The 12,743-nt window shown below is 40.5% G+C and overlaps 2 protein-coding genes across 2 annotated transcripts; both read left to right on the forward strand.

Annotated features, from left to right (window-relative positions):
* Positions 1–854: 854 nt before the first annotated feature.
* LOC122665946 (ankyrin repeat-containing protein BDA1-like) lies at positions 855–3,265 on the forward strand. Its single transcript, XM_043862071.1, has 2 exons — positions 855–1,445; positions 2,552–3,265. Exons 1-2 carry the CDS (start codon positions 855–857, stop codon positions 3,263–3,265), a joined length of 1,305 nt encoding a protein of 434 aa, XP_043718006.1.
* A 6,361-nt stretch (positions 3,266–9,626) lies between these two features.
* On the forward strand, positions 9,627–11,996 carry LOC122665947 (ankyrin repeat-containing protein BDA1-like). The gene is made up of 2 exons (XM_043862072.1): positions 9,627–10,208; positions 11,283–11,996. The coding sequence occupies exons 1-2, from the start codon at positions 9,627–9,629 to the stop codon at positions 11,994–11,996; spliced, it is 1,296 nt and encodes a 431-aa protein (XP_043718007.1).
* Positions 11,997–12,743: the final 747 nt, after the last annotated feature.

The following is a 12,743-nucleotide window of genomic DNA, read 5'->3' on the forward strand; positions in this document are numbered from 1 at the left end:
AGCCTGCCTTGGCGATGCCTTAATAACTATGCTTAAGACACATACGATCTATGATTGTTTCAGTCGGTGTCTTGCTAGTTGAGGGCATGCTCCCCAGGAGGTCACGGGATCACATTTGTGCCATAAAAGACACCCCTCCCCCTACTCGGGGAAGGCATTAGAGGCAGGGGTAAAGTGGACATTGTACGAGGTGATGTGTCTAAGCCACTATGGTTGCTACGGACAACGCATCGTAGATGATCACGATCACTCCGACTCTCCCCTGATAATTGTAGATTTATGTTGGCTTCTTAGCCTTTCCCCTTAGGATTGGCCTATGGGCCCTAGATTAGGATAGACCAAAACTTTTTTAGAGACCGATTCAAGCCAATTCCAATTCAAATCACTTCTATTTCAGATTCCATGTTCTAAAACCTTGATTCTGATTTGGGAGAATTCAGCTCGTCACCAGGGAGCCCAACACGCCCAGGGTGCTGCCAACCATTGGGCTCTGCCGCACACATCCCTAGGTATGCGCCAAGACGTGTGCGGCACAGCTCAACCGCTGGATACCCCGTGACAACACCCTGGGCGCTAGGCTCCCTAGAGACGGTCCTGATCCGATTTGGGATGTCATTCCATATAAAAAATTCTAGGGGAAGCCAGGGACCAGGGAGGAGGGAGGATATGCGTCCTACTTCCATGGGTTTTCAATATACTTGCCGTGGCTCTTAATCCCATAGTCATGTGGATTAATTTTAGACTAATGCGTATCTTCCTTAAGCGGCTAACTGGCCCACCCTTATTTAACTATAGAGAAGAAGAAGAAGAAGAAGAAGAAACTGAAAACTGATAACAGAGAAAAGAGTAAGGCAATGGCGACTCTGCTTCATCAAAGATTGAATGAAGCGGCGAAGGCAGGAGATATTGACGAATTGTATGTCGTGCTCCAAGAAGATTCATATGTTCTTGAGGTCATTGATAAGAACCCTTTCATAGACACTCCATTACATGTTGCTGTAAATGCTGGGCAACTCTGTTTTGTGGAGGAGATCACAAACCTGAAGCCTTCCTTTGTTAGAAAGCTAAACCCAAATGGGTATAGCCCTTTGCACTTGGCTGCCTCTAATGGGCACCTAGAGATAGTGAAGCAACTCTTGAAGGTAGACTCTTCTCTGGGTCAACTCCAGGGAAGAGAGAAGAGAACTCCACTTCATTGTGCAGTCATGGCAGGAGGGAGCATTGAAGTCTTGGATGAAATCATCTTCAAGTGCAACAATTCTCTTCGGAAGAAGACGTTTCTAAAGGAGACAGCTCTTCACTTGGCCGTGAAACATGGCCAATTGGAAACTGTTAAAGCCTTGTTGGGATGGATTCAAGAGCTTAAAATGGAGAGGCTTCTAAGCAAGACCGATCAGGAAGGCAACACTGTATTGCACCTTGCAACCTCCTTAAGACGACATCAGGTAATCCCTACTTTTACTTTTTCAGCTTAAAATGAGTAGAGGAAGTACTTAATATTTCACTAGACATAGTGACGCCTAACGAAGTATTGAAAAAGGAAAAAAATTTCCTTCACCACACGGTCAAGGATCATTGCCCACATCAATGGTCATAAAAATCTGCCCCCGAACATACCCCTTACTGTGCATGATCTTTTTATGGACACTGGTCGAAGGCCTTGGTTAATGGATGCCCCCGTGACTGAAGTTAAACGATAGAACGTAAATACTATTTTTAGTTGTTGGGGCCTTAGGATATCTGTACTATAACATTGACTCTAATATCACTTGTTGAGGATTTGGGTAGAACTCATCCTTAAAAACTAGCCATTAAGGAGAAGGTGCTCAAGTATCTATAAGTAAGCTCTCTCTCTCTCTCTCTCTCTCTCTCTCTCTCTCTCTCTCTCTCTCTCTCTCTCTCTCTCTCTCTCTCTCATGACATTCAAACATAAGAATATTCATGAATCTTAGAGAGGGCCATGACTCCTTCCTTATAGGGATGCAAGTTTGGCCCACACGGCTCGAGCCCGCCTTGACCCCGAACAAGGCCTGGGTTGAGATATCCTGGCCCTGAGGACGGGTCAGGGTTGGGAACTACTGGCTCTGAGTCAAGGTCGGGTCTTGCTACGGTTGAGGCCTCGGGTTGAACCCGGCCCGGCCCAACCCGACCCTATCTTCTTCTTCGTGTTCTTTCTAATTTTTTTTTTCTTTCTTCTTTCTTCTTCTTCGTCTTCCTCCCAGCCTAGCCAGCCCATGCATTTCCCTGACCCCCTATGATCAGGGCCAATCACGGTCAGCCCGACCCCACCCTGAGGGCGGGACAGGGTTGGATTTTTCTGACCCAAAGTCAGGGCTAGGCCAGGCCTGGGCCCAGCTAAGGGGTTGGGCTGGGGTTTTAAAAGGCCCGGCCCAGCCCAACCCGACCCTGTTGCAATCCTACTTCCTTATGATCAACCATGCAAACAGAGAAGAAAACTGGAAAAGTAAAGATCTATGAGAAATTCAGTTATATATTGAGCTAATTAGCTAGAGATTAACCATTACTATATATTCCTTCCTTGTGCACGCAGATAGTGAAGATGTTGTGCAGTGGTGGGTGTAAGGTTATAAGGGCAATAAATGTGAAGGCCAAAAACAATGATGGTTGGACAGCCTTAGATTTGGATGAGTTAGTGAGACACTCAGAAGAACCACTTGAAGTACAGAATATATCAAACATCCTCCACAACAAGAACAATCAAGTGAAGATGATCAACAAGTTTTTCCCTTTAACTTTTCCCTTCTCACCTACCAAACAGTCAAAACTAGCCATTCATCGTCGTCACAGGTTCTTCCACTACTTCAATTTCAGGGTCAGAGAAGATACCTCACTCGACGTCCGTGATTCACTCATGGTGATTCTTGTTCTGATTGCCACCATCACTTTCGAGGTCGGAATCAACCCGCCGGGTGGTAATTGGCAGGAAGACTATAACAATGGTAAACTCCGAGCCGGAGATCCGATTTGGATGAGTAAAGACAGAGTTGGGTACATCATATTCGCGGTAGTCAACTGTGCAGGCTTCGTTACTTCTTCAATGATGATCTTTAGACTTGTGGAAGGACACTCTTATAGTGGTCCGGTTCAACTGGCCCAATCGTTACTGGTTTTTACTTATATTTGGTCAGCTCCTTGGCTCCCTTATACGAATGAAGGCAAATTTATAATCCTCCTAGTGTTGGTTCCCGTAGTGGCATTGGCACTCCATTGGTTTAATAAGAAGCCAATGCAGCTCATCAACTGAACCAGACCAACCCGGTCTTAATTCGGCATTGATTTCACATGTTCTTGTTGTCTTAGCTAGTAGCTATATTTATTACCCACTTAATGATGAATGTAATAAGATGATTAATTATTATTCATTCATGCTATTAGCTAGTTATTATTATATTTATTATCCCATGGATGATGTGAGATCGACTCTGATGGTTAACCTCATTAGAGAGAAACTATACTCGTCCATAAGGAGAACTAATTGTTGATAACCCAAGCTACGAGCAAGTAGCAGAAATCAACCTCTTATCTCTATCAAAAAACCAAAAAAGACAACATGAGAAATCTTTCATTCAACTTGCTCCAAAATGCTTACAGGCAGCCCCTTTTATAGAAGGATTATAGGACTCTATAACTTCTAATTATATATATATATAAACTAACTATTTTCATCTTGTTTGGTATTATATCTTTATTTTCTAGATTTTTGTTATAATCTTGCCTCAGATTCTGCTCTAAATTGATTTCATGTCAAAGATTTACTTTCCAAGCTCCCAAACGGGCATCAAGCAGTTTTATTTGTGACTCGCACATTGCATGTTATGTCAATCGAATAATGAGTTTGGCTCAGGTTCACATACAAGAACTATTTCGTATGCTGACCTGTCTCGTATGCTCCTGACCTGACAAGATGATCAGGAGCATACGAGATGGTTCTCGTACATGAACCTGAGCTGCACTCTCTAATAATGTGGCGGACTGGGTTTCTATCATATGTAAGCGTCATTAGGTTGTTTTTGTGGGAATGAATTTTGGTGTAGGCGACAGGGTGAAGGCCTTAGTAATGGAATTTCTTTAGGGTTTTCAAAGGGCAATGGTTCTAGTGATCGAAATATTAGAGATAAGGATTGACTCAGATCAGATGATACAGTTTTTTACATCTTTTGAGGGTCGCCGGTGGCCATGGAGTTGCTTCCATATTATGCTGGACATTGTCACGGTTTTGCAGTTATTAAAAAAAAAAAAAGGAAAAATTACACTGATCTCTTGAAGTTTGTCCTTAATACAAAACGATCTCCTAAGTTACTAAATTATACAGTCATACCCCTGAGTTTAGGTTAATTGTTACAATCAACTCCACTCCGTTAGTTAAGTGTTACGGTATTAGTTAAGTTTACCTTCAAATGATTAATATAACCCCTTAATGAGGTGTGAGCTTACCATTTTGCCCATAGGGCATCCCTAAAACTTCACACCCCCTTCCCTGCTACTCCGCAAATCAGTCATCCAGACCTGCGACGATGAGGAAAGTAATTCTACTCGAATCAGTCACCTCCTTTCAATTCTCGTCTGGTTCCAGTTTCGCCATTAATTATTCCTTGACGGATTTGAGATATCTATGGTTGCAGGTGAATGTCGAATCTTCCTAGATCTATGGTTCCAATTTCTTGGTTTTCTTTTCAGGGAACGGCGACGATCTGTGTCTTTGTTTTGGATTTCTCGCTTAGCTCAGGTAATTCTTCTCTCTCTCTTAAGGGTTTGATCTCTGATTCTAATCTTTCTATTCAACACGGTTCGCAACAGTTTGAAAAGAAATAATGGAAAACATTTAATTTTTTATTTTATTCCTCTTTTCTTGTTCTGAGTTTAATTTGTGGATCACTTATGGGGGACGAGTGCTGCTCAACGCAACTGATCGACGGTAATGGCGAATTTAATGTTGCTAGATTTGAGAATTTCGTGAAAACAGTAAGGCTTACTGAATACCCCAGAAGCAGAGACACTGGAGACCTCAAACAAAATAAAAATGGAGAGCCCACATATCCATCTTCTAACATCCATTCCTCCGTTTTTTCTTCTTTTTCTAAACGATGCTTTCCCCCATTTTTCCTCTCTACCCTTTTACTTCTTCAGCTCTTAAAAGCCCAAATCACTATTTTTCATGGAGTTGCAGTAACTTCACAAGAGAATCTGAACAGACCATTGACATCCGAAAGGCCGTAAAATTTGATTACTCTTTCTCCTATACTCTTTCTCTAAATCCCTTCATTCGATATTAAAAACTCAATTTCTAGCGACATCTGCAACCTACCAGAACCGAAGCTAAGCCTGCAGTTACCGCTGATTTCAATTTCAGAAATCTGTAGTCCAAAGACCACTTGATTTCTAGAGCTGTGGTGTTTTGGATCGTTCCAACAGATCTAGGCCACACCAAATCTGGATATTTCACGCTGTTTGAGACGGTTCCAGAGGCTGCAATTTGATTTCCCCTCTTGTGCCTTACCGTGACCAATTCCAAAAGTTGAAGATGATTCTTCAACCATTCGTTATTCATGCCCATAGTCTTTGTCTTTTTCCAAGTTAAGTTACTAAAAACTACAATATTGCCATTCCATTAACTTTCCATTAATTATAATTCAGCCGATAGGAGCAGTGGAGATGTAGCCGGAAGCGAACGGATCAAGAACAACCGCCATTGTTTCAACGTAACAACCACGACGGCTCAACTGAAACGAAAATAAGGCACCGTTTGACAATGTTATAAACAGACTGTTTCTTTGCCAGTAACGTTACGAACACAAATGAAACAAAAAAACCGTTTGTTAAATCCGTTTTGTTTCACTTGTTTTTTATAACAAAAATCAAGATTTATAATAATTTATGCCTAAAATAACATTTTTATAATAGTTGTTATTACCACTTGTGATTCAAAATCCAAAAGTGTTACCCGTGTTTTAAAGAAAGGGAGCCGAAGAAAGGTCTCCTCCCTCAACTCTCGCTCGACCCTTCCCTGAAAGCACTCCTCTCTCAACCTCCATGGAAATACGGGGAAGGAGACAAAGAACCTGCAACTTGTCGTTACCAGCGCTGATTTCTCCAGCCTGTACAAGAACCTCAAGCTCTCAAGTTCCAGCGCTGACTTCTCCAACCTCAAGCTCGCCCGCTCGAGATCTCCTACCGCCTACAACTCGTTGTCGCCATCTAGGGTTAGTTCTATTGTTTTCTTCTGCTTCTTCTTCTTTTTCACTGCACAATCCCTAATCTCTGCATCTTCGAAATCCCTTAAATTTGTTTTGAAAACAAAAACCAATTAGAGTCAGAATCAGGATAGGGGTTTTGCAGAATTGCGTGGAGGTATATTCGGGCCGCCTTCGTTTTTTTTTTTTTTCTGGTAATTAAACCCATCCTGGTGTTCTTAAAATTTTATTTAATAGTTGTTGTCCCTCAATTCTGCCTTACTTTTGCTGTGTGATGTGAATATGGTGCATTTTCTCTTTGCAAAAATTCGCCTTCCTCATGGTACAAAACTCCCCAGAAAAATTAGAGCCAGGGGAATAAGGAGGAAAACAGAGAGAGAGAGAGAGAGAGAGTCATTAGAATGGCAAGAATCAGCCCGAGTCGTGATTCCTATTTTCCCTAATTTGTTGGTTTTGTTTTCCTCTCTCAAATAGATATTTGTTGTTCTCTTGCAGCCAATGCGTTTTCATGGCAGTCATTGTTATTGTTCGTCATTTTTACCTCAGTTTTTTGCTCGATGCATAATCTATGCTTTAGAGGCTTCCTTGAATTTTCTTTGAAGATTTCCTATGTGTGGTTTAATTGGAGAGGTTTCTCACTGTGTGTGGTACAGAGAAGACACAGACTTTTCCAAGTTATTTGAAAAGTCATGGAAGGACACAATAGCCATTAGAAGCTTTTCTTTTTCGTATCTTTGTGCCTTTATTACTATTGGTGACCCATGGATGACACTGCAGAAGAAAGGTATGATTAACCACCTAAATTTGTTCCTTCAAATACATCAAAGGACTCCAAGGTTTGAGTTCTAGTTTATGGGATTTTGAAATTATCTGAAAGCTTTCAAGTATCTTCAGTGGACAAAAACTAGGAGTATATGATGTTCTGTTGAGTATAGAAGAAGACAATGCCAATGTATACAAATTCAAACGGTTTAATTTGGCTACACTTGATGATCTACTGTTTGATTCTTTGGAATTTATAGGTTTGGATCTTGCTGTCCATTAGAAGATTAATGTACTTCCATCTTTTCTATTGTAATCTTATGTACATGATTGGATCTCGATGTCCATTAGGAGATTAGTATACTTCTTTCTTCTATGTTGCATCCTTGAATACATGTTTGGATCTTGCTGTCCATTAGAAGATTAGTATACTTCTACTCTCCTCTGTTGCATTCTCTTATACATGCTTGATTCTGGTTGTCCATGAGTATACCTCTATTCTCTTCTAATGCATCCTTAAATACATGCTTGGGTTTTGCTGTTTACGTGAAGATTAATATGCTTCCATATCTCTTGATGCATTATCATATACCTTGCAGTCCATAATATGATTGATACATCCATGTCTTCTCTTGATAGTAAGTGTTTATTTGGAACCCAATGCACTTCTGTTTAGTTCTTTATAGTTGGATTGATGCTGCTATAATCATTATAAGTGGATTGATGCTACCATGGCCTGCCTATTAAACCAATACATTCAAGTACAACATCCTTGAATGTTAATGAGGTGCTTCATTTTAATGAGGTGACCAATTCTCAATTAGTTTAACGTCTAGGATGTTAATGAGGTGCTTCATTTTGAAAATTGGTTGAAAGCCACAGAGCAGCTTAGATCTTTGGGTTCTTGATTTGTATGTCAAAGAAAGTGGAGCATATCCAAAGGCACCAACTTGTTTTGTTCAATACATGTGAGAACATTAGGAAGGGTTGTGGCAAGGTCCCAATTGGGTATTATCATTGAAGCATGGTTTGTGGCATGATCTCATGGTTACTTGTAAATTTCAAACTTTCCTTGTTGGGTCTTTAGCTCAAATTGGTAGAGTACTTGGAACATGAGGATGTGTCAAGCATGTTCCAAGGGGATGGTGGTTCGAATCCACCATGACCCTTTTTATTCAACTGTTCATAGAAGATAGTCATGAGCATCATACAATGTCAACTTTTCTGTTTTTTTTTTTTTTTTTTTTTTTTTTTTTTTTTGTCTTTTTTTTTATTTGTTGATAGTTTGAATGAATTTTGTTGCTTCTCTGGTTTTGAAGATGAAAAAACGAATGAGACATTTCCTGTTTTTATTTTTTAAAACTTTTGTATGTCTAATCGATCCATAAACTTTTGTAATTTATAATGTTAATGGCATTTTTGTAATTTATAGTAACCTATTAGTGCATCTCTGTCTTTTTTTTTAATATAAACTTTATTTAGATTTTTAATAAATTTTAATGTCCTAACATCATTGACTTTATATGTATTTTACTATTAATGGTAATTTTATAATTTATATTAATCAATACAAAACTGTTTTTAGAAGAGGTTTATCAAACACCTTTCAGGAAACCAGTAACGTTATTCTGGTAATAGTAACACCAAAATACGTTTTTAGTCAAAAACAATAGTAACGTTGTCAAACAGTGCCTTTCACTTGTTTTCTGGGGTTTGAATAGGTTTTTGGTATTACATGTTAAAGGGGTAAAGTTGGTATTTTACATTTTATTATTAACCGTCTACTTAAAGGTGCCGATTGTATAATTTAGAAACACAGGGAGTCACACTGTATTTAAGACAAACCTCAGGGGATCACAGTGTAATTTATCCTTAAAATTATTGGATGAGCTTTACTACTAGAAGTGTCGAACGTACGTCTTGCACGTTCATCTTTTCCTTATAAAAAGAATATTGGTTACATTGTTTCTTAAGACACATACGATCCATGCTTGAATCGCTTGCTTTGTGAACAGCTGCTTTGTCATTCGGTTGGTGTCTTGCTAGTTGAGGGCATGCCCCCTCGGGAGGTCACGGGATCATATTTGTGCCATAAAAGACACTCCTTTCCCCTGTTTAGGTAAGGCATTCGGGCAGGGATAAGGCGGACGTTGTGCAAGACAATGTGTCCAGGCCGCTATGGCCACTACGGGTAACACGTCGTAGATGATCACAATCACTCCGACTCTCCCTTGATAATTGTAGATTTATGTTGACTTCTTAGCCTTCCCCCTTAGGATTGGCCTATGGACCCTAGATTAAGATAGACCAAAACTTTTTTAAAGACCGATTCAAGCCAATTCCAATTCAAATCGCTTCTATTTCAGATTCCAAGTTCTAAAACCTTGATTCTGATTTGGGATGCCTTTCCATATTAAAAATTTTAGGGGTAGCCAGGGACCAGGGAGGATATGCACCCTACTTCCATGGGTTTTCAATATACTTGCCGTGGCTCTTAATCCCATAGTCATGTGGATTAATTTTAGACTTATGCGTATCTTCCTTAGGCGGCTAACTGGACCACCCTTATTTTTACTACAGAGAAGAAGAAGAAGAAGAAGAAGCAGAAACTGATAACAGAACAGAGAAAAGAGTAAGGCAATAATAGCGACTATGCTTCATCAGAGATTGAATGAAGCGGCGAAGGCAGGAGATATCGACGAATTGTATGTCGTGCTCCAAGAAGATTCATATGTTCTTGAGGTCATTGATAAGAACCCTTTCATAGACACTCCATTACATGTTGCTGTAAATGCTGGGCAACTCTGTTTTGTGGAAGAGATCACAAACCTGAAGCCTTCCTTTGTTAGAAAGCTAAACCCAAATGGGTATAGCCCTTTGCACTTGGCTGCTGCTAATGGGCACCTAGAGATAGTGAAGCAACTCTTGAAGGTAGACTCTTCTCTGGGTCAACTCCAGGGAAGAGAGAAGAGAACTCCACTTCATTGTGCAGTCATGGCAGGAGGGAGCATTGAAGTCTTGGATGAAATCATCTTCAAGTGCAACAATTCTCTTCGGAAGAAGACGTTTCTAAAGGAGACAGCTCTTCACTTGGCCGTGAAACATGGACAATTGGAATCTGTTAAAGCATTGTTGAGATGGATTCAAGAGCTTAAAATGGAGAGGCTTCTAAGCAAGACCGATCAGGAAGGCAACACTGTATTGCACCTTGCAACCTCCTTAAGACGACATCAGGTAATCCCTACTTTTACTTTTCAGCTTAAAATGAGTAGAGGAAGTACTTAATATTTCACTAGACATAGTGACGCCTAACGAAGTATTGAAAAAGGAAAAAATTTTCCTTCACCACACTGTCAAGGATCATTGCCCACATCAATGGTCATAAAAATCTACCCCCCAACATACCCCTTACTGTGCACGATCTTTTTATGGACACCGGTCAAAGGCCTTGGTTAATGGATGCCCCCGAAGTTGAACGATGGAATGTAAATACTATTTTTAGTTGTTGGGGTTTTAGGATATCTACACCATAACATTGACTCTAATATCACTTGTTGAGGATTTGGGTAGAACTCATCCTTAAAAGCTAGCCGTTAAGGAGAAGGTGCCCAAGTATCTATAAGCTCTCTCTCTCTCTCTCTCTCTCTCTCTCATTCATGACATTCAAACATAAGAATATTCATGAATCTTAGAGGGGGCCATGACTCCTTCCTTATAGGGATGCAAGTTTGGCCCACACGACTCGAGTCCACCTTGACCCCGAACAAGGCCTAGGTTGAGATATCCTGGCCCTGAGGGCAGGTCAGGGTTGGGAATTAATGGCTCTGAGTCAAGGTCGGGTCTGGCTGGGGTTGAGGCCTCGGGTTGAACCCGGCCCAACCCAACTTGACCCTGTCTTCTTCTTTGTGTTCTTTCTAATTTTTTTTTTTTTTCTTTCTTCTTTCTTCTTCTTCTTCTTCTTCCTCCCAGCCTAGCCAGCCCATGCATCTCCCTGACCCCCCTATGATCAAGGCCAATCACAGTCAACCCGGCCCCACCCTGAGGACGGGTCAGGGTTGGATTTTTCTGGCCCTAAGTCAGGGCTAGGCCGGGCCTGGGCCCAGCTAAGGGGTTGGGCTGGGGCTTTAAAAGGCCCGGCCCGGCCCAACCCGGCCCAACCCAACCCTGTTGCTGCCGTACTTCCTTATGATCAACCATGCAAACAGAGCAGAAAACTGGAAAAGTAAGATCCATGAGTGATTCAGTTATATATTGAGCTAATTAGCTTGAGATTAACCATTACTATATATTCCTTCCTTGTGCACGCAGATAGTGAAGATGTTGTGCAGTGGTGGTTGTAAGGTTATAAGGGCAATAAATGTGAAGGCCAAAAACAATCATGGTTGGACAGCCTTAGATTTGGATGAATCAGTGAGACACCCAGAAGAACCACTTGAAGTACAGAATATATCAAACATCCTCCACAACAAGAACAATCAAGTGAAGATGATCAACAAGCTTTTTCCTTTTCCTTTTCCTTTCTCACCTAACAAACTATCAAAACTAGCTATTCATCGTCGTCACAGGTTCTTGCACTACTTCAATTTCAGTGTCAGTGAAGATACTTCACTCGACGTCCGTAATACACTCATGGTGATTCTTGTTCTCATTGCCACCATCACTTTTGAGGTCGGAATCAACCCACCGGCTGGTAATTGGCAGGAAGACTATAACAACGGTAAACTCCGAGCCGGAGATCCGATTTGGATGAGTAAAGACAGAGTTGGGTACATCATATTCGCGGCAGTCAACTGTGCAGGCTTCGTTACTTCTTCAATGATGATCTTTAGACTTGTGGAAGGACACTCTTATAGTGGTCCGGTTCAACTGGCCCAATCGTTACTGGTTTTTACTTATATTTGGTCAGCTCCTTGGCTCCCTTATACGAATGAAGGCAAATTTATAATCCTCCTAGTGTTGGTTCCCGTAGTGGCATTGGCACTCCATTGGTTTAATAAGAAGCCAATGCAGCTCATCAACTGAACCAGACCAACCCGGTCTTAATTCTGTGGCCTTCAAGATCGATATCTCTCATTGATTTCACATGTTCGTGTTATCTTAGCTAGTAGCTATATTTATTACCCACTTAATGATGAATGTAATAAGATGATTAATTATTATTCATTCATGCTATTAGCTAGTTATTATTATATTTATTATCCCATGGATGATGTGAGATCGACTCTGATGGTTAACCTCATTAGAGAGAAACTATACTCGTCCATAAGGAGAACTAATTGTTGAAAACCCAAGCTACGAGCAAGTAGCAGAAATCAACCTCTTATCTTTATCAAAAAACAAAAAAGGCAACATGAGAAATCTTTCATTCAACTTGCTCCAAAATGCTTACAGGCAGCCCCTTTTATAGAAGGATTCTAGGACTCTGTAACTTCTAATTTCTATTCACCCAAAAAAAAAAAACTTCTAATTTCAATTTCTCGATCAAAAATCTATTTATTTACTGTTTCATGATATCAATCTGAAATTGAAATAGAAATCATACCAAATCTTGCCTAAACTTATCCAGAATAATCTCCGAGACAGGGACAAGCTTATCCCAGCTTCCAAACGACTAGGAATTCTGGCATCACTCATTTTGTAAAATTTCAGCTGCGTCTGACTAGCATCATCTGTTTCATCTGTTTCGAAAATTTTTGGTATGCCATTTTCTGAGGCATGATAACTCATGTTTAACAAACAAAAAGATATCCTAGAAAAAAGGAAGTGAAA

Source organism: Telopea speciosissima, chromosome 6 (genome assembly GCF_018873765.1).
Source record: "Telopea speciosissima isolate NSW1024214 ecotype Mountain lineage chromosome 6, Tspe_v1, whole genome shotgun sequence".
NCBI lineage: Eukaryota > Viridiplantae > Streptophyta > Magnoliopsida > Proteales > Proteaceae > Telopea > Telopea speciosissima.

Coding starts and splice junctions, on each gene's coding strand:
- LOC122665946 (XM_043862071.1), top strand. CDS start 855: ATGGCGACTCTGCTTCATCAAAGATTGAATGAAGCGGCGAAGGCAGGA. Junction 1,446..2,551: donor CCTCCTTAAGACGACATCAG/GTAATCCCTACT, acceptor TTGTGCACGCAG/ATAGTGAAGATGTTGTGCAG.
- LOC122665947 (XM_043862072.1), top strand. CDS start 9,627: ATGCTTCATCAGAGATTGAATGAAGCGGCGAAGGCAGGAGATATCGAC. Junction 10,209..11,282: donor CCTCCTTAAGACGACATCAG/GTAATCCCTACT, acceptor TTGTGCACGCAG/ATAGTGAAGATGTTGTGCAG.